At 40.7% G+C, this 25,863-nt stretch overlaps 1 protein-coding gene across 1 annotated transcript in view; it reads left to right on the forward strand.

The window, feature by feature from the left end:
- Positions 1-2,741: 2,741 nt before the first annotated feature.
- sv2a (synaptic vesicle glycoprotein 2A) overlaps positions 2,742-25,863 on the forward strand; it is a 33,394-nt gene continuing 10,272 nt past the window's right edge. Inside the window, exons 1-5 of the mRNA XM_044117190.1 lie at positions 2,742-3,163; positions 14,131-14,888; positions 24,072-24,252; positions 25,388-25,539; positions 25,714-25,847. Coding sequence (XP_043973125.1) covers positions 14,279-14,888; positions 24,072-24,252; positions 25,388-25,539; positions 25,714-25,847 — 1,077 coding nt within the window. The 5' untranslated portion in view covers positions 2,742-3,163; positions 14,131-14,278. The remainder of the gene's footprint in view (positions 3,164-14,130; positions 14,889-24,071; positions 24,253-25,387; positions 25,540-25,713; positions 25,848-25,863) is intronic.

Below are 25,863 nucleotides of genomic sequence, written 5' to 3' on the forward strand. Positions count from 1 at the left end.
CGCCCCTTCCTAATGCTTCCACTGACAGGGATGAAGAGGATGTGCGCTCATCTTCATCATCATCTGCTGGTATTTCAGGAGAGAAACACAAAGCGTCGCTTTCTTTGTCGACCTCGCTGGCGCCTCTCAACACTTTCTTCTGGCGTCTTCCTCTTCCTCCTCCTCTTCCTCCTGCTCCTCCTCTTCCTCAGCAACAGCAGGGGGAGGAGGCGAAACTGAGGTGCTTCAGTTGCATCACGCGTCTCTTTTACCAATGAGCTCAAAGAGCAGCAGGAAGCCCATAAAATACACAAAGACCCTCATGTGCCTTTATTTTTATTTTTTTACTTGAAGATATTTTAGTCTCATTTTTCACAACTGCGCACATTTTAGTCAAACCATTTTTTCTTCAACCAAAACTGATTCCGGATATAGTGTAATATATTACACTGAATTGAATCTAAAAATTCCTAAAAAAAAAGAAAAAGAAAAAGAAAACAAGACCAGCAGCTTATTGGGATGAATAAATAAACATCCATCTGAATGAACCGAACATTTTCCCTCAAAATAAACGTATTTAGACCTTAAAGACAGAACAAAAAACAATATTCATCTGAACTTTTTTTGGTTAAAGTTTACACTGACCCCTTAAAGTGATTAAAATGTAATTGATTAAATGTTTATAAAAAAAAATAAAACTTCAGGAAATTTAGTTGTGCTAAATTATTTTCGAATAATTTAAGGGGAAAGAAAATTATGCACTAATGTAACATTTTTAAATATGGTAATTAATATTCAGAGCATAAATAAAGTGTCGGATAAAATGTGAATTAAATCTGATCCCAAACAGACTCCGGCCAATTATTAGCGCTTTCTCTAATCTGACCACTAGATGGCGACAAAGTACAAACTCAAAGTAAATTTAAAGCAGTTTAGTTTCTCTAAACTGGTGACATTTCTTCCTCTCTGTCGGAGCCTTTATGTCCAGAAAACCTCTGACTCTGAGTGAAAACCTCACTGCGCAGCGGAGTGATGAAGAGCTGCTGATTCATCACAGCTGCGGATGCTCTCATTAATAAACTGGACCTGATTGGGTTACTGTGTACAGGAAATTAAAGTGAGCGTCAGAGAGACGCGATGGTGAGCGTGAAAGGGCAGCTAAACAGGAAGCTGCTGTAATACAGAGAATCACTCCATGAAAATAAACCAGAAGAATGAAACTTCACTGAACCCAGATGCTGATAATCAGTCACCGACCTGTAGATTAGATATTACAAAGTATTTTATAAAATAGTACATTACTTTAAAATCTACAGGCCATAAAATGAAACACATATGGTGCTGTAAATAACTGTTTACATGTTTGTTCTGTTTTACAATAATTTACTTGTAAAGAGAATAAATAAATAAATGCAACTTCAATGGCAATTTGTTTTTGTTCATTTTCACCAGCAGCAGTTCTGGTAACTACAAAAAGAACTTGTATAAACATAAAGAAGGCTAAAAAATCATTGGTGTAACCATGAAGTGATGCATGGTTATGCATCACTGCAACTGTATGAAAGTAAAACAATAAGAGCAAAAATCTAAAACCAAAGAGAATAAAACCTGAATAATTATTTACCAGTCATTTTTTATATCTCCATATTTGCTTCATTAATTACTTATAAAATAAACTTTGAACTAATCCAACTCTCCTCTGATGTGTTCTGAGGAACATAAACCATCACTTTACGTGCATATTTTTGTTTTTGTGTGTGTGTAGGTGTGTGTCAGAATGAAAGGCTGGCTGAAAATAACAAACATGCTCTCAGAATTCAGCATGAAGCAGAGAATAGTTGATGTGTTACTTTATGAATTATTAATCCCGTCCTGCAGGTAAATCGGCCTCATCGGCGCTCTGACAGGTCGTGATCGGATCCGATCAGATCCGATCAGATCCGATCCAATCAGACAGAGCTTTCAGCAGTTCTTCTCTGTTTGGATTATCTCCAGAGCAGCAGAACCAGAACCAGAACCACCAGTCCGAGTTATGATGAGACCGGCTGAGTCTGTTGTGGAACTGACTACAACAGTTTGTGTTGTTTGCAATACTATAATAGTTTCTTTTGTCATTATGGTTCATTGACTTCAGGCTGGTCCAGTTAGAAAACCCAAAAGGTGTTTTGTTCATGTTCTGTATTTTTCTGTCAACATATTTTTGTAGATGTTTCTTTTGTTTGATTGACAAAGGCAAAAAAAAAAAAAAAAAAAAAAAAAAAGATTTTCCAATGTGAGATGTGCATTTTCAATAAAGGCAAAAGAATCAATAAATACATAAAATAAAAAATTGTAAGTATACATTTCTGGTGTAGTACTGATTTTTAAAAAATTATATTAAGAACATAATTAAAAAAAAACAATAAAATAAATAAATAAATATTTCTGGGATATTTTATATTCATTTTTATTCATATTACGAATGTAAATGAATAAATCCATCAACAAATTAGATATTATTGTTGGTTTTCATTTAAAGTGCCTTGCAACAGTTTGGTCACAAAAAGGTTATGAAAAAAATATCTTGTGGTTTTGCTGCAGGTTATTGATTCACTGAGATTTCAGTGGATAGTCAGGAGACACGGAGGAAGACATCTGGCTCTTCATCACGTCCTTAAGAAATTAAAAGGTTTTCTGTTTTTCCCATCAGGGTCTCTTTGATCTCTGACGGAGCCAATTACAGGCACGAGCCCAGACACGTGCCAGGGGAGCCTCGCTTAGATTGCATCACCAAACATTTGCAGCAGAAGCCTGGAGACGTCTTCATTTGTCTGAATAATGAGAGAGCTGGACTCTTCATTGGTTGAACCAACCAGGCTGGAAAAGAAAAGAAGCGGCTTCACACATCCGGCCGCTCTGCTTGGTTCTGGTTTGTAGCTGAAACCTGGATGGGAGCGAGCAGGAGGAGAGGAGGGTGTGTGTGTGTGAGTGTGTGTGTGTGTGTGTGTGTATCCATGCAGGAAGGATGCTGTGTAGTAGAAAGGGAAGCGGGCGGGAGGGGGAGGAGTGAGCAGCTCCCCTGTCACTACGTCAGGAGCCATCACAGGAGCGCACAGGAGCCACTTTCTGCTGAAGGATCCTGGTGACTCCCTGTGCCGATATCATCCCAGTCGCCCTAAAATGCGCTGACCACCTCATCCCAAAGGTAAGATTATTTAATCCAACATCACCCCCCCTCCCCCCCCGCCTTTCCCCTCCGGCTTTTCTTGCTTTGCATCCGTTTATAATCGGTTCCGTGACCATTTCCCAGCCAAGGTTCCTGACAGCCTCCTGATAAAATGGTTCTTCGATGACCCTGAAGCCCTTAAATGATAATAATTGATAAATGGTAAATGTAGAAATCGGCTTGAAATGTGTTTCTGGGGGAATATTTTGCTGCCAGCTGCGCTCTGTTCTGGTTCCTGCAGAGAACAAACATCTTCCATCCTTCTCAGAGATCACATTGTGTTCTGTTTAGCGATTTTAAGCAGCGCTAACCCGCAGCTCCAGATTTCTAAACCGTGTCTGCTAATTAACGCTGGTTTCTGCTCCAGTGCCCTTGCCTCTCTCCTCTCCGCCTCGTTTCTAGATTCCGCCTCGGTTTCTCGTTCCTCTCGGATGAAATCCCCACAGCCTCCCTGGTTATCTGTTGTTTTATCTGCTGTGAATCGTGAAGGAGGTTGTAAATGTGCATCCTTGGAGGTGTCCTGCGTCGTGCGCAAAAATGACCTTGTGGAAACCCAGCGGGGAGGATAAGATGGAGAACGAGTGATGAGCAGTTTTTCTTTTTTCGGTGTATTTTCGGGTCTTTCTGTTTGCTCTGCTCGGTCCCTGCGCTGCAGTTGGACCTTGCTCTGGTTTGTTTATGAAGTGAGGCAGAGTGCATCCTCAGAGCTGCTGGCTGATTAATTCACGCTCTACCGTCACCATGAGATGCATTTTACAACTTTGCATGTGTGATGTGTTGTCCTCCCTGTGTGGCAGCCATGCTGCAGCTCCGCCAGCCTGTGGGATGAGACGCTGCAGCGACCGTCACCATGCAGGATGTGGGACTGAAAATGGGTTTTATTCTTCCTCAGGAACCAGATTAAAGAACTCCGGCCCAGTTCGTTTGTTTTCAGTTCATGTGTTCGTTTGGTCTCCTCCTGATCCGTTGAACAGTTTGGGTGTTTCCCCTCAGGCTCTAACAGGAGACTCGAATTCAGTGTCGATTTTCAGCAAGATGGAAAACTGAACACTAAAAAACCCCAAACCCAAAACCCCATTTGGATGGCCTGTCTCTTCACTCATGTCCAAACATGACATGGTGGACATGAGTGTCACCACTCAGAGGTCAGAGTGGTGAGAATGAAAGACTTGCTGTTTTACTGGGACACTTTGATCAGGGCATTTTGTCTGTCCATCCATCCATCCATTTTCTGAACACCCTTTGTCCCTAATGGGGTCGGGAGGGTTGCTGGTTCCTCTCCAGCTCCCGGGCGAGAGGCGGGTACACCCTGGACAGGTCGCCAGTCTGTCGCAGGGCAACACAAAGACATACAAGACAAACAACCAGTCACACACACACTCACTCACACTTAGGGAGAATTTAGAGAGACCAGTTAACCTGACAGTCATGTTTTTGGACTGTGGGAGGAAGCCGGAGAACCCAGAGAGAACCCACCATGCACAGGGAGAACATGCAAACTCCATGCAGAAAGACCCCGGGCCGGGAATCGAACCCAGGACCTTCTTGCTGCAAGGCAACAGCTCTACCGACTGCACCACTGTGCAGCCCAATGCATTTTGTCTGTCCTCCAGTAAAATACACAGCCAATTTAGTGTCAATATATGGCCAATACAGGACCAATAAAGCATCAATATAGGACCAGTATATTGCCAATACAAAGCCAATCCCATCTGGCATTGATGCAGAGCGACTAATGAACTCAGCCTGTTTGTTTTTGTGCTCTGGAAGGAAACTAGAGTTAAAAACTAATTTTGTAGCTGCTGCAGCTTCTAGATTTTCTTCTTTATTGAATCATTTAGACTCCAGGTTTGTTTACATTATGATTAAAGAACAGAACTGAGCTGGACCAGGATCTGCTGTATGAAGCTGGAGGATCTCACCAGATTCTCCAGCTTCCTCCTGTCAGGTTATTTGGATTCTTTGCTTCTTGTTTTCCTGTATTGATCACTTATTTTCATGGTTCTTCTTTATCCATGCTTATTTCCTCTGCTAGTTCAGTTATTCTTACTTTAATACCCAACATAACAAGTTATGCTTGTTCTGTTTTACTCAGTTTAGTGTCTTTATTTATTGAAGAAATGAAATTAAAATCACAAGCTTGTTCACAAACTCCTGTCCAAATCTGCCCCACCGTCGTTTTTTATGTGACCCGCTGGACTCCAGAGATAATAGTGGTTTGCTTAAATATTTTTTATCACTCAACTCAAAGCAGTTTTTATCTGTTTACTGTTAAATTCAGCTCCTCCAGCTGTTTGCAGTATTTCTTTCTTCTACAGCTCTGCTTCCTCAGCTTTACTAAATGTTGCGTTATCATCCGTGATCGACACGGCAAGTAAGAAAAAAATAACATTTACCGTCATTTATAAGTATGCACAGTGGCGTAGTTGGTAGAGCTGTTGCCCTGCAGCAAGAAGGTCCTGGGTTCGATTCCCGGCCCGGGGTCTTTCTGCATGGAGTTTGCATGTTCTCCCTGTGCATGGTGGGTTCTCTCCGGGTTCTCCGGCTTCCTCCCACAGTCCGAAAACAAAATTGGTCTCACTAAATTCTCCCTAGGTGTGAGTGTGTGTGTGAATGGTTGTGTGTCCTGTCTGTTTCTGTGTTGCCCTGCGACAGACTGGCGACCTGTCCAGGTGACCCCGCCTCTCGCCCAGAACATTTGCTGGAGAGGCAGCAGCTCCTCCGGACCCCACTAGGGGACAATGGATGGATGGTTTTATCAATACATTCTGGCACAACTGACCCTTTGAGAAAATATAAAAAAGTGGCTCCAGTTCTGTCCGCTCCGGTTTTCTCTGGACTTTGTTCAGACTGTAGCTGCTTTAGTTTTGTCAATCTAGTTTTGGTGGTTTTTATTAGAAAAACTTTGATTTTTGCCAAAATCCATTAAGCTGAGCTTGTGCTGATTTTTTTTTATTCTACACATGTTAAAAAAAAACATAAAACAAACATCCCAGATTTCAGCTCATTTGATGATCAATGTTGACTCTGTGGCCCCCGGCCCCCGGCCCCCGGCCCCCGGCCCCCGGCCCCCGGCCCCCGGCCCCAGGCCCCAGGCCCCCGGCCCCCGCCCCAGCCTGCAGCAGCAGCTCTATTTTCCGCCTGCTGCCCGTTGATTGGGCCACGCTCCTGTCGGTCCTCACAGATTATCCCGTCAGACGTTCCAGGTCGCCTCTGAGTCGATACGGTAGCAGAACATCTTAAAACACGGTGGAGCGCTGCTACGCTCAGCCATCAGCGCCGCTGTGTGAACATCAAGGGGGCTTTTACGGATCCAACCGCCTCATTTGTGCTTGTGGAGACATCTGTTTGGACCTCACACCCGCCAGGTCTCTGCTCTGCTGCAAGGCAGAGGAATAATCAATGGCCTTTTTCTGTCAGCTGCAGATGAAAGAGGGTTGGAGCAGCAATTAGAGTGGAGCGAACCATAAATAACTCACAGTGCATCTTATTTCTGTCAGAGGTGACTTCATGCTGTCCTCTGGTTCAGGAGGATGTTTGATGAAATCCTGGACTGCAGTCATCAGGGGTGTCCAAATCGCTGATTCAAAAGTTCTCACACGCCAAGAATATAAAAAAAAAATTCAAGCAAATAAAGTAGTCCAGGGTTTTGTTTTTGTAGGAAAGAGACTTTGTTGATCATAGATCCAAAAGGATTTTTGCATGTTTGCTGTAGGAAAAGAAATGCATCGAATTTTCAAATTGATTTTTGCTTGATTTTAATAAATTTGTTCTCATTTCCAAAGTTTTTCATGAAACTCTGGTACTATTGTGATAACAATAAAAGTGATGACAAGAACGATATATTACTCCTTTTTTATGTGACTGTAACTTTGTGTCACACCAATTACAGCCCCACAGACACAAATGAGTTTCTTGAAAACATTCCCAACTGTGATACATTTCTTTAGGACACCAGTCACATAAAGTGTGTTTGTATCACTAAGTTGCACATGGTAACTGTATTTTTAAATGTATTGATATTTATTGATGCTTTCATTGAACAATCAGTGGAAAAAATCATAAAACTATCAAACCTGACAGTAAAGACAGTTTTGGGAAGTTTTAAACCCCATTAATTGGAATTTAATGTGACAGTAAATCGTAATTCTTATCCTGACAAGAAATTTATCATGATAAATGATAAACGGTGCGATAAATGCTCTACTGCAGGTTTTGGGTCGCTTTCTTACAAAATGTTTGCTACTCAGTTCTAATAAATTTCATAAAATGTATTAACCCAATAATTTAAAATTGGGTGCAGCTTTTCAGTAAAAACCTCTGGACTAAAGTGGCTTTACTTAATATTAAAGCTTGGTTATTAAAAGATGAATACTTTGTGTTATACCTAACTTTTTCATGTTTGTAATAATTTGACCCTGATTTAAAATTAAAACGTCAAAGTCAATAGACAAACATTTTCTGTAGTTTGGTAGTGAAATATAAATCTGCTCATCTGAACATGATCCAAACAGAACGATGAGCAGAGCTGGAATTCATACGACCATGAAAAGCAACGCTGCACTCGTTGCTCTCAGAGCGCCGGGCTGCCGGGTCTGCAGACCGGATGCTGATCATAAGTTAGGCTTTCACAGGTTTTATAATCACCTTTTTTTAATCCCTGCAGGAGGTTTCTGACTGTCACTAAGACTTTAGTTCTGTTGCAGTACCTGCAGCTTCGTCTGTTTGTTTAGGCTAAACTACAAACAGCTACTGAGGTTTGTGGAGGCAGATTGAGCTGTGCTGGTCTCTCCAAGCTAAAAACATTTTGGTGGAGTACTTTGAATTGGTTTTAGGTTAAAACAGCAGAGATCAGCAGCTCTGGTTGGAGAAACTGTTGGTATGATTAATAATAGTCACGTTTTCGTCTTAGAGGAGACCAAAATGGAGGTCTGCACATTACCTTGAACATGCCATTAGCATGGGTTGCTAGGTGACGGGGCTGTGGTTGCTAGGTGACGGAGCAGTACCTACTGATTTGTGATGTTACATTCCAGAGGTTTTTGAAATGGCTAATTTTCTAGACACCAAAAGACATTAACTTATTACCAAAAACTGGCTGGGAGTTTTGTTTTCTTGGGTTGTTTTTAGAATGAGTAGAAACCCAAATGGAAGTACAGAAATGTGCAAATTGTGAATTTTGCATAAAGCGTCCCCTCTAAGTGTGAAAAGTCATGAAGAGACTTCCAGTAGAATTTCTGCAGAAGATGTCTCGACAGTGATTTGACTACAGGGGCTTTCTGTTAGCTTAAAAGAAGGTGGAACAGTGGAAGAGGTATAAATGTTTGTACTGCACCCTCATTACAGACGTGCATGGAGGACACATTAGGTGTAAACATCTGCAGGAGGAGGTCTCCTCATTAACTCAACTCCTGAGTGAATCCAGAGATCTGACGATGTCTGCATGTCATTTCTTCTGTCAAAGCCTCTCCATGCAGGGCTGTCCTGTTACAGAACCAACAGCTTTCAGCACCAGTTCCTCTCCTGCTGTAAATTGGTGTAAAAATGCATCATTATTGAAATGTATCTTTCCCTTTTGTGATGTATTGGTTCTCAGCAGGATGATTGATAAACAATCAGCTGCATTGCAGTTCCAAATGAGCTTGTGGAGACATTTCTCTGTTAGTGGAAGCTAATGGACCTGAATGAGAACCTGAAGAATGCAGTCCATTTATCCCTCACATCGTTTACATGCTTCCCTCAGCTTTGCTCTGTCTGACTGCCGTTCCGCCCGTTTAGCAGAGACCAGAGCCAAAATGGATGCAGGGGCCTGACGTCACTCTGTTTGACACGGTGTTGCTATCCGACTTGGTGCCACCGTGGATGCAGAGCCTCCCAGAGGAGACCTGCGTGTTGAGGTGGAGCTCTGGCCTGGTTGAGCTGAAAACAGCCAATAGTCGCCAGCGAGTGTGCAGCTCTGGGTTGGACGTGATGCAGCTGGAAGAGCTGTGTGACTTTGTGCAGATGAGGGAGCGTGAACTGGAGCGAAGCCGCTTTATTGCAACAATGCATCACCGCTGGGGGAGGTCGAGTCGATGCTCACACCACTGTCCCTTCGGCCAGAAAAGAGCCATGAATTATTGAGGGAACTGAAAGAATTGCTCACTCAACATCAGCAGGAGTTAGTTTTTATTTACCAGGCATTACTTGGACTCTTGATGGTTTATGTTTGCAGAAATTGCACTGAGAAATGTTGACTTGTACACTTTTCGCTCACACAATTTGCTGCTCCTTTCTGTCCCTTTTGCTCAGGAATTGGGTGAGAAGGCTTTCGTTCATTCTGCTCCGTTCTTGGAATTTGCTACAAGAAACTTTGAAATTGACTGAATAAATGTTGTTTGGTGTTTTTACATCCAAACTAAAAGTTCTCGAGACAAATTCGACGGCATGTGCCTGTTTTTTACAGCTTGTCATTTTCTTTTGTGTGGTATTTGTTGGTGCCTCTTGACCAAAAAAAATCGAGGGTTTTATTCTCAATGGGTTAAAAATGTTAAATAAATGAGATGCTTGGTGTTGAGAGCAGAGAAAAGATTTTGGATAAGATGGACAAGGTGAAGAAACAAATGTAACAGAAGAGATAACAGACAGAAAGAGGAGGCATGGCATGAAATTGACTTTATTTGCAGTATTTTTCACTCTCTTTCTAATGTGAGGGATAAAGTGCTATGAAAAAGTATTTGCATCCTGCTGCCAAACCTTAAACACTTTAACAATTCCTTTCTAGCCTGAAGTAATCCAAAAGATGTCCAGCTTAGATTGGAGCATGACTGGAGCATAACATGCTCCAATCTACAGAAATTCAGATGAGTAACAAAAGCCACTGACATCATTCAGTCTGGAAAAGGTTACAAAACTGTTTCTGAGGCTTTCGGACTCCAGAGAACCGCAGTGAGACGTTAAGTGGACAAAACATGGAATAATGGTGGACCTTCCCAGAAGAGGCTAATCTACCTAAATTATTCCAAGAGTGCATTGACAACTCATCCAGGAGGTCACAAAAGAACCTAAAACACATTGGCCTAGTCAAATCATGGCCTGAAATCTGAGTGAAATGCTGTGGATAGACGTTAAGCAGGTTTTTTGTGTTTTAAAATATGAATTAAAGAAATTCTGCAAAGACAGAAGTAATGGATGGAAGTTGTTCCTGCCGTCAGTTATCAGGTTTAGTTTTAAATTACATTTAAGGGTCAGTTTGTGTCGATTATTTCACCTTTAAAGTGAAAAAAATCATTTGAAAAGTGGATTTGTATTTTCTCAGCTTATCTTTGTGTGATATAAAAATTTGTTTGATGATCTGAAACATTTTTTGCGTTAGAAAAAAGCTAAAACAGAATAAATTGGACAGGTGTTGGTTTCCGATCCGTCTTACACATTCCGACTCCAAAAGAACCAGAATGATGACAAACTGTAACTATAAAACTTTAAACTTACATTCTCCAGGTATTTGTTGTATATATAGTTGTTTGATTATCAGCTATATGAAAAGAGCGTCCAGCTGCACATCATTTCCTCTGGTGGACTGTTTATTGTAGGTGTGGGTGTTTGTTTCATGAGTCTGCTGGCGGCGCTGGGTGTGGTTGAGATTTCCAAACAGCAGAAATATTATGGAACATTTTAAAAGTTCTTGAGACAGGCAGAAATATCTGAGTTACTGAGGCAGGAGAGGCAGCCGACAGATTTGACTGATTCTCACATTGCTGAGCTGTCAGGGGGAATTATGCATTTATGACTGCTACTTTTCTCAAGAGTTAACATCATTTAGATGTTAACTCTTGTGACATAAGTCACTAGAAATGTCTGTATCTTCTTCTTTTTAAAGGGTGTTTCTGAAAAACAGCTCTTCAGCTTTAGTTGGAACCTGCAGCATTTCTGATCGGGAGAAAAAAAAAACATCTCTGCATGTGAGAAATGAATCCAGCGCTGCATGACATTACCAGCCATCTGCAGCTAGAAAAGGAATCACCACGTCTGCCCAACACACACACACACACACACACACACACACGCACACACACACACACACACACGCACAGAGACACACACACACACACTCTAAATGGATGACATCAGAGGCAGGTGAGGAAAAACAGGAGGTTGGATGAAAACTGTGCAGAACTGAATAAAGTGGCAGCAAAAGGGAATCCAAACATTAGGGAAGAAAGATTATAATGTAAACAACCAAAACACACTGGAACTGAGCAGATGGAAAAGAGAGAGAGAGAGAGAGAGAGAGAGAGAGAGAGAGAGAGCAAAACAATATGTTCAGTTAAAGTTGATGAAGCACAGTTAAGATGAAAAAACACACAAAGTCTCTTGAGATCTAAAATCTCCTTACATTGAAAACTTGCTGTGTGTTTTCAGAGATTTTAAAGATACAAAATGAAACAAGCTGCAGCAGTTTTTTAAATATCCTCTGCTGCAACATTCTTTATGTTGCTGCTGCTAAATAACAAATATGAATAATAAAGCTAAAAGTGAATTTGAATAAGCCTTCTGTTGTGTCTGACCTCTGAGGATAACGGGACTCCACTGTATTCACAACGAGGTCAATCTGAGGTCAACCACACATGCAGCAAGACTGTTGTAAAATATTAATATGATCAAGGAGAAAAACATCAACAAAATGTCTGAATTCGCATCATTTTGCTAACATGGCTTAAACAAATTGAGCTGAGTGTATTATATGGAGTGGATGTGTTTGGTGGTGGAAGCCATCGGATGTTAATGGTTTTGTGTTTTAGCTCTTTTATTAGTTTCTTCTCTCTCCATCCGTCTTCTTAGTGCCTTTCTGCCTGGCCGTTTCCCTGCCAAAAGCTGCCTGCCGCTAAATGGATCGTTTATGTCCCTGAAGTAAAATATCCTGCTTCCATCAGAGAGCGCCAACACCTGATGAAGAGGGAGAAATCTATTCTAGGAGATAAAAGACATGCAGTAAATGTACTTGTTTTAAAGCTGAAGGATAAAAGAGCAATGAAAAGCAGAGATTCAGACGTGTTGAATGGGCTGAAGGTTCTTTCTTCTGGTTATGACTTCTTTAAAAGCAAATGGGAATCTCCAGAGCTTCTTTCTAACATCAGAGCAAAATATGATGTCAGCTGCAGATTTATGTTGTAGTTTCCTGATTCAGTTTCTGTATATTTTCGTTCACTCAGTGACTTTAAACCTAAAGCCCACCACCAGCTCTGGGCTCCACTTGAATCATCTTTACCAGTTTATGAAGGTTGTAGATACGTTTACTGCAGGATTCATGGTAACTGATATAAAAGGTTTGTTTTGTCTTTTACAAAATGTTGTGGCTGTAAATATATTTTTTCAGGTAAAAAATGAATGTATCCTGTCATACCTAATCGTTTTGTGTCGTATCTTACCATGTTTTACCTCTCTGCCTTCACACCTGCAGGGTTTGGTCTAGAAACGTTTTACACTAGTAGACAATCGAACAGGTAAAACAGCAGAGTTACAGCTGGCAGTTTGTTTTGGTGTCACTTTATAAAGTTGTCCTACAAAATGTTGCATCTCATTAGTTCCTCATATAAACATTGTGATTTCAGGCTGTCATAACATTTAAACTCACCATCTAGTTTTTTATTGCATGCTGAGTTTTACCATGTTGTCTTACTTACTGTGTCGTATCATATCATATAATACTGATTGCTACTATATGCAGTTTTCTGGTGAATATAGCTTGTTGAATGGTGCGTCTGAGTGCAGTTTTGATCTTTTTCTTGGTTTTCAGAGGCTTAATGGACATGTTGTCTACCGGAACAGAGGAAATCCTCGACTCTCTAAAACAACATTCATTGTGTTTTCCTTTCTGCCTCCTCTCAGCTCTTTACTGCATCTGTTTCGTTGTGGCCTGAGATCGTGCTTCCCATCCCTTCAGTATCATCTTTGCTCAGTAGAAGAAAATGAAATTACATAATTAAATCTTTCATCAACTGCCTGCAACAGCTTTTAGTCTGTCCCTCGGTCTAACTGCGATTCAATTACCAACTCACACTTTATTAGAGATGCCAGAAGCATTTAGAAAATGACTAAGTTTCACAATAAACTCTAAGATATACTGTATTGCAGATCAGATTTAGGTAATATAATTTTTTACCAGTTTATTTAATGGGTGTTGTCAGATGCTCTCCATCTCTAACTCTTGCTTGGGAAAGGCTTCATCGTTATAATGACATTATATACTATAATGTCAAAAGTACTGGGTCAGAACTTTTTACAATGAAATTTTATGAATATTTAGTACATTTTAGTGATTTGTGGTGAACAAATAACTTCTCTTTTTTTTTTTTATAGTTTAGTGGTGAAGTCAAATAAGACGGGTGCACCAAGCTGATGTCCACCCACACCAATCTTATAATGCAATATTGGTTTTAGGTTAAGCTGCTGATTTTTATTCCTCAACATGAAGTGGTTCACGGAGTCGGACTGTGGCCTCAGTCATCATATCAAACTTTATTGAGCAGCTATGCTACAAATGAACAAATGAGTTGCTTGAGTCAGCAATACTCAGCTGTGGAGCTCCTGCTAATTAAAAAGTTGGTATAGCACTGCAGCGTTAGCAAAGCTAATGTTTATGATGTAGTTTTGTTCATAATGTCCACTACTGTTGGATAGTCTAGGTGACATGAATGCTCTTCATGGCTTAATTCACCTTAAAATGTTAGAAAGAGGGTTTCTCCAGCAAGTAGACCTTGGCAGCTGGGGGGACTGGACGTATGTCTGGTCATGTTGCCGGGTAATTTTAGTTTGGATGTATTTGAGGATTGGGTGGTTGATGGATGGAGGCTCTGGAAGCTTCCTCTCCTCACAGTTAGTTGAACCTGAAGCTTTAGTATTTCTCCTATACTACTTCCAGTCCACTAACTGCTGCTGACATCCCCGTTTCCTTTGCTTCCCTGCAGGGTTTGGTGTCTGAGTGGTGACCAGCAGCAGAGCAGGGAGCTGTCCACAGTCCTGCCTGGATCAGTCCACAGAAATCCACAGCAGACACTCATGTGCTGATCTCCCCCGTCCTCTGCAGCATCTCTCCACCACCTCCAAGCATCCAAGATGGACGACGACGGGCGCTACCGAGACGGCCGCTCAGACTTCATCCGCGGCGCCAAAGACATTGCCAAAGTTGCCAAGAAGCAGGTCGGCAAAAAGGTCGGACGCGGCGTGGACAAGGTGGCCGATGAGTACGTCAAGCGCTCCTACAAGCGCTTCGAAGAGGAAGACGACGACGACGATTACGCGGGCGTGCCAGGTAATGATGGTGGATATTACCGGAACGACAGCCGAGCCAACGACGACGAAGGCCACAGCGACTCCACCGAAGGTCACGACGAGGACGATGAGATTTACGAGGGTGAGTACCAGGGCATTCCTCGGGGTGACTCTGGGAAAACCGGCGGCTTGGATGGGATGGCAGTCGCCGAGGCGCAGCAGTTCAGGGACCTGGCGGCGTTTGAGGGCGAGGTGCGGAAGGACCGGGAGGAGCTGGCCCAGCAGTACGAGACCATCCTGCAGGAGTGCGGCCACGGAAAGTTCCAGTGGACTCTCTACTTTGTTCTGGGACTGGCGCTGATGGCCGACGGCGTGGAGATCTTTGTGGTCGGCTTCGTGCTTCCCAGTGCGGAGAAGGACATGTGCCTGTCAGAGCCGAACAAAGGCATGCTGGGTAAGTCAACTGAGTTTTGTGTATGGCAGGCCATTTTAACATAAAATTGATTTCAGTACACAGATATCTAAAATTGGTTTATGAATAGACATATTAGTAAATGAAGGTATTTCTAATTATGTTTTGACTAGACCAAATACCTGTTTGAGACATTTCTTATTACATCCTGACTAGTAGGCCTGCACAATAACAAATTTTTCTGGATCATAATTTGGCCCAATGGTTATTGCGATTAAACATTGTAGTTTTGACACCATTTTTCAAGTAATATGATGCTAATAGCATAATAAAGCAAGAATCCTTCCTGAAAGATCAATAAACTTAAAATTTTAATGAACATTTAACACGGGCACTGGAAGACAAATATATAAAATAAATAAACAAAATACCAATAAAATGAATGACAAAGCCTCTGTGAACAAAACTGTCGTCCGAAAAAAGGGAAAACTGAGACCAAATACTCCACACTGAAGACCTTAATCATCCAGTTTTTGGTGGAAAGAAAGAGAGAAAAGAGAAAAATGATAATTCATGAAAATGTAAATTATTGAGCTCAATTTAATTTCCCATTCAGTTAATTAATTTATTGCTTATTGTTTATCTTTGAGGTGTATTGAGGTTTCAATTAATCTAATAAATTATCTTGAATGACACCATAATTCAACATATATTTAATGTATTTTCAGATAGTAGCAAAATAGGTTTGACTAGTTCAAACATATCTTGAAAGAGATTAAACATAATTTTGACCTGTCAAATGACCAATCTGGTGACGTTATTTCAGGTATTTTGAAATGTAATTTAATTCAACGTAATGAATTATTCTCACTAGTCAGAATGTAAATGAAGATATCTTAAATTACCATTAGTAAGTAGCATTACTTGTCTGGTCAAAATGTGTTTGTTTAGTTATCTATAATGGGGTTACAGGTTGTCAGATGAAACTGATTTTATGTAAATAAATAAAAAAAACATGCCACATTTTTCTTCTAGTTTGAAATCACTTTCTGCTTTTTATCGACTCTTTATTTCAAATTTAGTGCCCTCTCTGGCATTAGCTGCTTCCACTTCCCTTGCTATCCCTTCCTTATCTAAGAGAATATCCTTGCAGTCGCTGTAGTTTACATTTTGTGAGGCTGCAGCTTTTTAGGACCCAATTGGCCGTTCATGAGCCCAACAGTCTGACTGAACTCTCAGGCACACGGTGCCATCAGCCTGGGCTCACCTGTGTTACTGAGTGTTTGTTTGTGTCTCTGGATGTGAAAGGGAGCGCTGGCTTTGTGCTTCCTTTGTGTGTGCTGTTTGTCTTTAGCACACTGTGTGCAGCATGGCTGGCTCTGTTTGCACTGAGTGGAAGCTGAAGACTCCGGGATTGTTTTTCCTACCCTGCGGGTTTTTGTTTAATCAGCGTCCAGAACCACATGATCGTCTGTCGTTAGCTGCACAGGGTGGACACAGAACAGGAACCAGCTGTATAACAAGGATTAATATATTAATAATTACATACATGAGTTTAGAAAACACAATTATTTACAGCAGATAATTTGATAACTTTGACTTAAACAAATTATTTTTGAACCCTTTTGAAGTTAAACAATCTTTGACCCCTGTCATTTGTTTTACCGTTGACCTCCATTTTGACCTCAATATTTTTATCTTGTGTCAGAATGTGAAAGACAGCGACAATCATGTAGATTTATTAAACATATAGTGGATATTTCAAGCCTTTATTTCTTTTCTTTTCTTTTCTATGAATATGGCTTACAGTATCTTTTTGCATAAGCTCTAATTGCTTTACAAAGAAACAGAAAGGCAGGACTCTCACCAACCTCCAAACTAATAAAATGACCCTGATTCATATCAATATGAATGATGTTAGAAGACCAAACAAACCAAAAATAATAATCAGAGGAAGAAAAAAAGGAAACATAACTGAACAGAAATACAGGCCAGAGATTTCTGAGCTCTTGTTTTTAGTCTTTGTCAACATTTGTGCATTTTGTACTGCAGGGAGCTTTTAAATGCAGCTGATCTCACCATGATGTTTAGCATTAATGTCAGCTCCTATAGCACGCTGCAGGGGAGGCGCATTGCTACAATCAGTAAAATAATTCAATAAAAACAGAAAATTTTACCCAGAGGAATTAAGAAAAAGTGTAAATGTTTAAATTATGAAAATACTTGAGTATTTATGGTGAGGGCTTCAGTTAGGAGTCACGAGCGGCCTCCATTCTCTCCTTCGCTTGTTATGCAACACGTCTGACTCACAGCCGAAGAGGCTTTTTTTTTTTTATTGCTCCAACTTCTCTGCATCCCCTGATTTCCGACTGCTCCCTGCGCTCTCCCCGCCCCGCTGCGCTCCATCAGCATGCAGTCTAAACAGTCTTTAACCTGAAGCACTGGGCTGGGATCGTGAGCTGTTTGCATGCGACACCCAGCGCTCATTCTGCAGAGGACTCTCTGCAGAATGAGCTGCAGAATGTTAACATTTCAGATGATCCCAGAGAGGAAGCTGTGACACCTCATTTCACAAAACACTGCTTCGTTTTATTAAGAAGGTTTCCAGAGGCGTGTTGCTGAGGAACATTTGATCAAGTAAGAAAACTACCAGCTGGGATTTCAGAGTGACACAAATCGTGATGCAGTGTTGATGCTCAGTGAGCCGCAGGAGAAACACACTGGCTGTCATTGATTTGCCCTTCTCATGACGCTGCAGCTGCTGCAGCCAGTTTATTAGAAATACACAAAGGAGGAGTTCTGCACAGAAAGAGATGATTTCTGGAACAAACTGAGCTTAAATGCTTTTGATGTGTGAGAAATTTCACGGCGTATTTCTGTCCTTCTGGAGGCCTGCTGGCCGCGCTGCGTTGTGCATTGCGGTGCTGCTGCGCCGTTTTCCTGCAGCATCCAGGAACCTTTCTGTATTACAATAAGTGTTTGGCCTTTTGGTGTATTTTCTGAGTGAAGTCCTGGTCGAGGGGAAACAGAAGGGACAAAGACAAGATGGCAGATCTAATCAGGCCTGTCTGATTTACTGGTTCCTGTGGGACAGACTGGCACAAGGAAATAGGAAGCTTTGTACCTGGCTATAATTAGCAACAAATCTTTGATGCACATAAATGGAAGTGGAAATAAGGGTCTTTTATATTAATGATATATTTTTATTGGTAGTAGTATTAAACCCAAACTAAAGCCCCATCTCTCCCACTCATCCACACAGACTCAACAATCCTGCAGTCTTGCACAGTTTTTTCTTTCATTTCCCTCCCCAAACACATCCACACACATCCACACGCATCCACACGCATCCACACGCATCCACACGCATCCACACGCATCCACACGCATCCACACGCATCCACACGCATCCACATGCATCCACACGCATCCACACACATCCACACGCATCCACATGCATCCACACACATCCACACGCATCCACACGCATCCACACGCATCCACACGCATCCACACGCATCCACACACATCCACACGCATCCACATGCATCCACACACATCCACACGCATCCACACGCATCCACACGCATCCACACACATCCACACGCATCCACACGCATCCACACGCATCCACACGCATCCACACACATCCACATGCATCCACATGCATCCACACACATCCACACGCATCCACACGCATCCACACGCATCCACACGCATCCACATGCATCCACATGCATCCACACACATCCACATGCATCCACACGCATCCACACACATCCACACACATCCACACGCATCCACATGCATCCACACGCATCCACATGCATCCACACGCATCCACACACATCCACACACATCCACACACATCCACACGCATCCACATGCATCCACACGCATCCACATGCATCCACACGCATCCACACGCATCCACACGCATCCACACACATCCACACGCATCCACACGCATCCACACGCATCCACACGCATCCACACGCATCCACATGCATCCACACGCATCCACACACATCCACACGCATCCACACACATCCACACACATCCACACGCATCCACATGCATCCACACGCATCCACATGCATCCACACACATCCACACACATCCACACACATCCACACGCATCCACATGCATCCACTATCCCTGTGCCTCAGGGAGCTCTGTCACAACGTTGACTCGCGCTGTCCACTCCTCCCTTTTTCTCTCTTTTTACTCCTCTTTTCATGCTCTCCATCTCCTCTTCCCACCACTTCCGACTGAGATGCTCAGCTTTGCTGCTTCTCTCCAACACCTTTTCCATCTCATTTCTCCTCCTGTTTGCATCACTGCTGTTTTGTGAAATGTTTAAGATCATCTGACAAATTTAAACAAAGATAACATGAGAAGATATTAATAAGGCAGTTTCCAAATAATAATTTCATTTCTTAGGAGTGAAAAGCTGTCCAAGCAACATGATACGTTTTAAAAAGTGCTTCGTTGTGGAACGATAAATAAATTTTGAGCTGTGTTCAACTTTACTTCTGTCTGACCTGCAGAATCAAGAAATGATCAAAACAGGACCTGTGTGTCAACAGGAAGGAGAGTAGAAGCTCTCAGGAATCTCTGCTTCACGCTAAAGAAATTCAAGAAAAGAAGAGAAACAGTCAATTTTCATCTGACCTTTATTTTGGACAGATGAAGCTAAAAGTAGATCCAGGACTTGTTTTAGTGTTGTGTTACTTTCCTGTTTTAATCAGATGTATAAATCTTCAAAGTTTCAAGTGACAGCAGGCCTGAAGCTTTTTTACACATTAATGTTAGATTTATGTTATTTGAGGCATCACACACTGAGACTGTACTCCTGGCTTTTATTAGTAACTCTGAAGTTTGTTAACACATTAAGCTGATATATTATCTAGACCAGGGGTCTCAAACTCCAGGCCTCGAGGGCTGCAGTCCTGCAGTTTTTAGATGTGCCACAGGTACAAAACACTGGAATGAAATGGCTTAATTACCTCCACCTTGTGTAGATCAGTTCTCCAGAGCCTTAATTATTCTATTCAGGTGCAGCAGAGGCACATCTAAAAGTTGCAGGACTGCGGCCCTCGAGGACTGGAGTTTGAGACCCCTGATCTAGATGCTTTGTAACAGTGACAACAACACCAGTGATCTGGTTCCTCTGATGGGTGAAAGGTCGACAGGTCGGCGCTGCAGCCCACAGCGATATCCAATCAGAGATCTTTACTGAATGACCCGGTCACTCACTGTGATTGACTCGCCAGTCATTACAGAAAGCACAACCATTATGTTTCCATCATGTCTACAGATCATTTTTAATTTCATCTAAATGTATGAAACGTGTGTGGCACTAGTAGTTTTTACTCAAAAACATGAAATAACAGAATTTCCTGCAGTTGTTTGGACAAAGAAGAGAAAAGTCACCTTCTTTCTGAGATCAGTTTTTCTCAGATTTACTAAATGAGTCACACGATTCAGATGAAGAAGAAAACGACTCGTTTCATAAATGCCTTTAAAAGGCTGTTTGATCTGAAAAGCAACGACGTTCCTTTTGACTTAATTTAGGTCAACAGCTTCCATCCTTGGTGCTCAGATATAATCTACAGTCATTAGCTCTGACATATGAATACCAACTTGAACAGTGGTTGATCTTCCTTTTTCTAGTCGATACTTTTTACAGTTTTAAATCCCTCCGTTTATTAATGTTACAATCAAAGATTTCCATGTATTTTTACTGAGCACATCTCTACCAACCTTTTTTCAATCTGGAGAGTTAAAAACTGTTCAGATTCAGTCAAAATGGTTGGATTTTTTCTGTGATTAAAAAGTCTGAAGTTTCTGGTTGTAATGTGACACAGTCTGGAAAGGTTTTGTAGGAACTGTAAGTTCTGATTTACATTTTTTTGGATGCCACTCACATCGTTTTTCCACGTTTTTATTCATGAGGTAAAGTCTTGAATTAGTATTTCCACCCCTTTATTGCCCAACCTTTGCATTCTGCCTTCTGATAGTTATGTTAGTTTCTCTTTTATTTTTCATGCTCACTTAATCACATTTATAGTAATGTTTCTCTTCTTTGCATATTATTAAGGTGTGTATTTTTAGATAACTAAAAATACCAAAATGCTGATGGGATAATGTCTCATTACGGCTGCATTTCAATCTGTTTGAGGTCATTGACTGGAGTAGATTTGCTTTTTGCAGACATAATTCGACGTAAGTTTAAGTCTTCATGGATAATCCCTGAGTTACCAGCTTTTTTGAGGCTTAAGTTCAAAATTTGCACCTGATCAACATCTGTCTACAGATTTAGAGCACAAGAGGGAATCTGTGTAACAGCCTGATAACTTTACATGAACACAGCAGCTCCAGATCCATTTCCACAGACAGAACAAGTATTCAAAATGGAGACACCAATTTTGTCTTTTACGCACAACTTTTTAAACAAATAAAATGTCGTCATTTAGAAGAACGTAAGTTTAATGGACACTGAATTATTTGGATTGTTTGTATAGTTACACAGTCAAAAATGGAGCTGGAGAGCTAAATATTTAGCTAGAGAGCCATATATTTAGCTCACAAAACAGTATTTAGTTAGCAAGCTAAATGTTTAGCTTTCAAAATAAATGTTTTATTTAGAGTTAAATATATAAATTAGAGTCAAACAGTTAGCTTCAATCTACATATTTAGTTAGCAAGCATAATATTTAACTCCAAAATAAATTTTTAGTTAGCAAGCTAAACAGTGTTAACTTGGTAGGCTAAATATTTAGCTCCAAATATTTATCTTGCTAACAAACTACAGATATTATGCAAGCTAAATATTTGTTGTGGAGCTAACTATTTAACTCCACAACGAAGGTTAGCAAGTGAAATACTTCATTTGCAGACTGAATATTTAGTTTCAAATTACATATTTAGCTAGCAAGCTCAATATTTAGCTCATAAACTAAAATGTATCCCAGCTCTGATTTTGTTTCTGTTGTTTACCTTCCTGCTCATCATTTAAAGAGTCCAGAATCTTCCATCTGTAACCTGTGGGAGATTTTTTAAACAACAAGCATCGCTAAATATTATTACTTTTTTTTTGGCGTTTATGAATAAAATAGTTTGTTTTTGGTCAAACCACACAACAGCATTTGCTCACTGCATTCCTTCCTCCCAAACTGATTTGCTTTGTGTGATCAATCAACGTGGGGTTGAATTATTGCTGAATGCATACATTCATGTTCACCGCTGGGTTCAGAGCTCCAAGCAACACGTTTAAATTACGGGGATTCACACAAACATAAAGAGGTGAAACATAAAAACCCAGAACAACAGAGCATTTCCAGTTCAGTCCTCCACAACGTTTGACTCCTGCCAGTTGTTTCAATCTGTAACGTATCAATTTCAGTAATAACAAGTTGAAAGGGATAAATCACTACCTATTATACTGGATAGTCTATAAATCAATCCTTCTCCCCTGCTTAGTTGGAAAATGGCAGTATTCCCATTAAATGGCTTGTTGTACTAAAACTGACTCGGCGTGAAAGACACAATGAGTAATTGCCTCCCGGGAAACGGTCTATTCAAATCATTGACTCCATTTTAGACGTTAGGGTATCTTAATTGAAACACAAAGCCTAGTTTAGACACTGCAACTAGAAATACTAATGATACTTTGGCTCTCAGTGTTTCTTACTGCAGATTGTGTCATTTTGAAGCTGTGGATGAACATCCACACTTCTGTTTCTGCTTGTATGAAATACAGTCGACTAATTTAATAGTTTGAGATCAATAAACTGAACATTGTTTGATAGAAAACCTGCTAAATATCTTTCAGATACCTAACCGGGACCTCAGTGTATAACTTGCACTAGAACTGCACCATTCTTAAAAAGTGTTAATTTCTTTGAACCATTTTCAAACTCTGGATGAGTAAAAAAAAAAAAAAAAGGAAAACCGAACATGAAATGTTTGATTTTCTAGACTTTCTTGCTGATTAAAGGATATGTATCTTTAATAATGCTTAATAATTACAGACATTTTTGCATAGATTTACATTAAAATTACTTTAGCTTTCATATGCTGCACATTAGCTTAATTTGAATATTTTCATCACATTTTCACCACACTCTTCTCAATGCACACACACACTGACAAATCAAATGAAGAATCTGAAGAATCTGGATTTGTTTGACATGCAGGGTCACAGATTTTAAAATAGAAATTAAATTTAAGTTAGTGTGGATGCCAAAACACCCAGAAAAATGACCCAGTACTATACACTCTACAGTCCTATCTGCAGGTTTTTTTTTAATCTAATGTGCAGAGAAAACTAGTTGTTAAAGGTAAATATTTTGACTAAGATGTCCAGAAAACTTCTACCTTTAGGTTTGGAAAAATAAGGAATCTCAAAGTGAACATTGTGTAAGAACCGTGTTCTTGTGCTTCTCACTGCATTCGAACTCTAAAAGAAGAATATTTCATACCAACTTGAGAAAAAATCTGTTTTTTCCCCCCCAAGTGCAAATTATTGAACTAATAAAATGCAGGAACATTTCCAGCTACCCTCCTGCAAATATTGTTGGAAAATCATAGCGATAGAAGAGATAAACCAACTTCAACTAATAAAATACTACCAAATCTGATTAAATATTTTTCTAGATTTGAACATTGGAAACAAACAAAATAAGACTTTAGATTGGCCTTTAACTAAACATTATGCAAATGTATGCAGTAACCTTTTTCTCCTTTGTTATGCAAAACAATACTCTTTGCTCCATATTTGAATGTAGAGAGTCAACAGAGCAAATTTTCAGCTTGATTTAAATAAAATCCTTCACTTAAACATAAAAATGTTCAGTTCTTTTAGTCCCTGATAACACTCAACTGTTTTAAAAACTCAGATATTAATAACCGTCAGCTGAGAAAAGAACAACTGATGCTTCATTTTTTGTCTGGAAACATTTCAGAGGATTATGCTTCAATTCTTCCATAACGTTTCATCATTAATGCAAACATTTTTTAGAAGTCCAATAAAATTTCCCCTGGAAGTAATTTGCAGCAAATTAGAAATCTAATGAGAGTGAAAGTGAAGCCTTGAAGTGCTAGACGTGAGTTTATTGGAGAATAATAACTCATTATCATCCTATCTGCCTCTCATCTCTTCCAATCATTTCACGCTGCTGATGGAGCGACTCGTCCCTGTCCCCTCCTCTTCCTCGCAGGTCTGATCGTGTACCTGGGGATGATGGTTGGAGCCTTCGTCTGGGGCAGCCTGGCTGATCGGATCGGTCGGAGACAGACCCTGCTCATTTCGCTCTCCATAAACAGTGTGTTCGCCTTCTTCTCGTCCTTCGTCCAGGGATACAGCTCCTTCCTTTTCTGCCGTTTGGCCTCTGGCGTCGGGTGAGCAGGCGGATGAATCACGCAGGGAGTCGCAGCCACTGTGATGCATAAACAGCAGCTGATGTGACCAGCAGTGAAATGGGCAAAATCACAAAATAGATCAAGGGAAAGGCGCCGGAAATGGAGCAAAAGATCATATTGAGTCCAAAGCGATCAGTTCATGTCTTCAGTATGTCAAAATATATTTTTAAAATTGAAAGTATTGAAAGAGACATAAAAATGCTGCGATAGATATTCAATATTCAATATGTAGAATATTCACTGAATTCTGATCCAGACCCGCACGGCATTCTGGGAGATGTAGGCAGAGCTAACAGCACGAGCTAACTCACTCAATATTTGGTTACCTAGCAACTCACGCACTCTTTGGTTACCTAGCAACAGCCTGTTGAGTAACAGCGGGAGCAGCAGTTTAAAGTGTCACCACTGTGTCTCTTAAATGCTTAAAATGAAACAAATGGAGCCGAGTGAAAACTGGATAAATCAGGAGAAGTATTTTATACATTTAAAACAAAAAACTAATCAATAACTATCGATATTGATAATTATAGATATCAGCTCAATTTTCTTGCTGAAAAGTTAGTTGTAAGTTAGTTTTGTCTTACTTCAGGTGAACTAAAATATCTGCTCCAGAATCTAGATGAAAATACAAATTAAGGTTTCGTGTTTTTGAAGTGAAGTTTGTGAATTAGCGTTCAATTATTCAGTTGCTTATTTTGGAGATTAATGATATGGGGCAATACAGCAGTTCCACTGAAATAATAAAAAACAAACAAATAGTTGGTGTGGCCTAGTCCAAGTGTGATACAAGCCAATCATGCCTGAAAATCTGCCATAGACTGAATGAAAGCACTTCTGCAGAGAAGAGAAAAGACTCATTGCAAGGAGCTTTAAATGCTGAGTAGCAGTTGAATGGTGCCTTTTACATCAGAACAATGTAAAAAAATTTAAAAATTGGATTTAATTCAAACCCCTTTCTAAAAGCTCCAACACAAAAATCCCACTTTGAATGTTTTCTCTGCTTCGTTACTTCTCAAAACTGGCCTTCCTTTCCTCTTATATTCCTCTCAAGAGCATAATTCATTTGTTAATCGCCTCTTTCTCTGTATTTCTGCCTCTTTCTGTAACTTTGCAGCATCGGAGGCTCCATCCCGATCGTGTTTTCTTATTATTCTGAGTTCCTGGCCCAGGAGAAGCGTGGAGAGCACCTGAGCTGGCTCTGCATGTTCTGGATGATCGGCGGTATCTACGCCTCCGCCATGGCCTGGGCCATCATCCCACACTATGGTGAGAAAAACAAACAAGTCTCTATGAGTCAGGCTCTGTTTGGAACATCATTTTAGGACATAATGAATAAAAAGAAGGCATTAAAAGAACCGGAACTGTGTGCGTTTGGCCAGATGGGACTATTTTGATTGAGATGTTCAGCGACAACCTGACCTGTTATCTGTCCTTGTGTAGGTTGGAGCTTTCAGATGGGCTCGGCCTACCAGTTTCACAGCTGGAGGGTTTTTGTTCTGGTGTGTGCCTTCCCGTCTGTGGCCGCCATCTCTGCCCTCTCCACCATGCCGGAGAGCCCCCGCTTCTACCTGGAGGTGAGCTGCCAGCTCC

This window comes from Gambusia affinis, linkage group LG05, assembly GCF_019740435.1.
Source record: "Gambusia affinis linkage group LG05, SWU_Gaff_1.0, whole genome shotgun sequence".
NCBI classification, from domain to species: Eukaryota; Metazoa; Chordata; class Actinopteri; order Cyprinodontiformes; family Poeciliidae; genus Gambusia; species Gambusia affinis.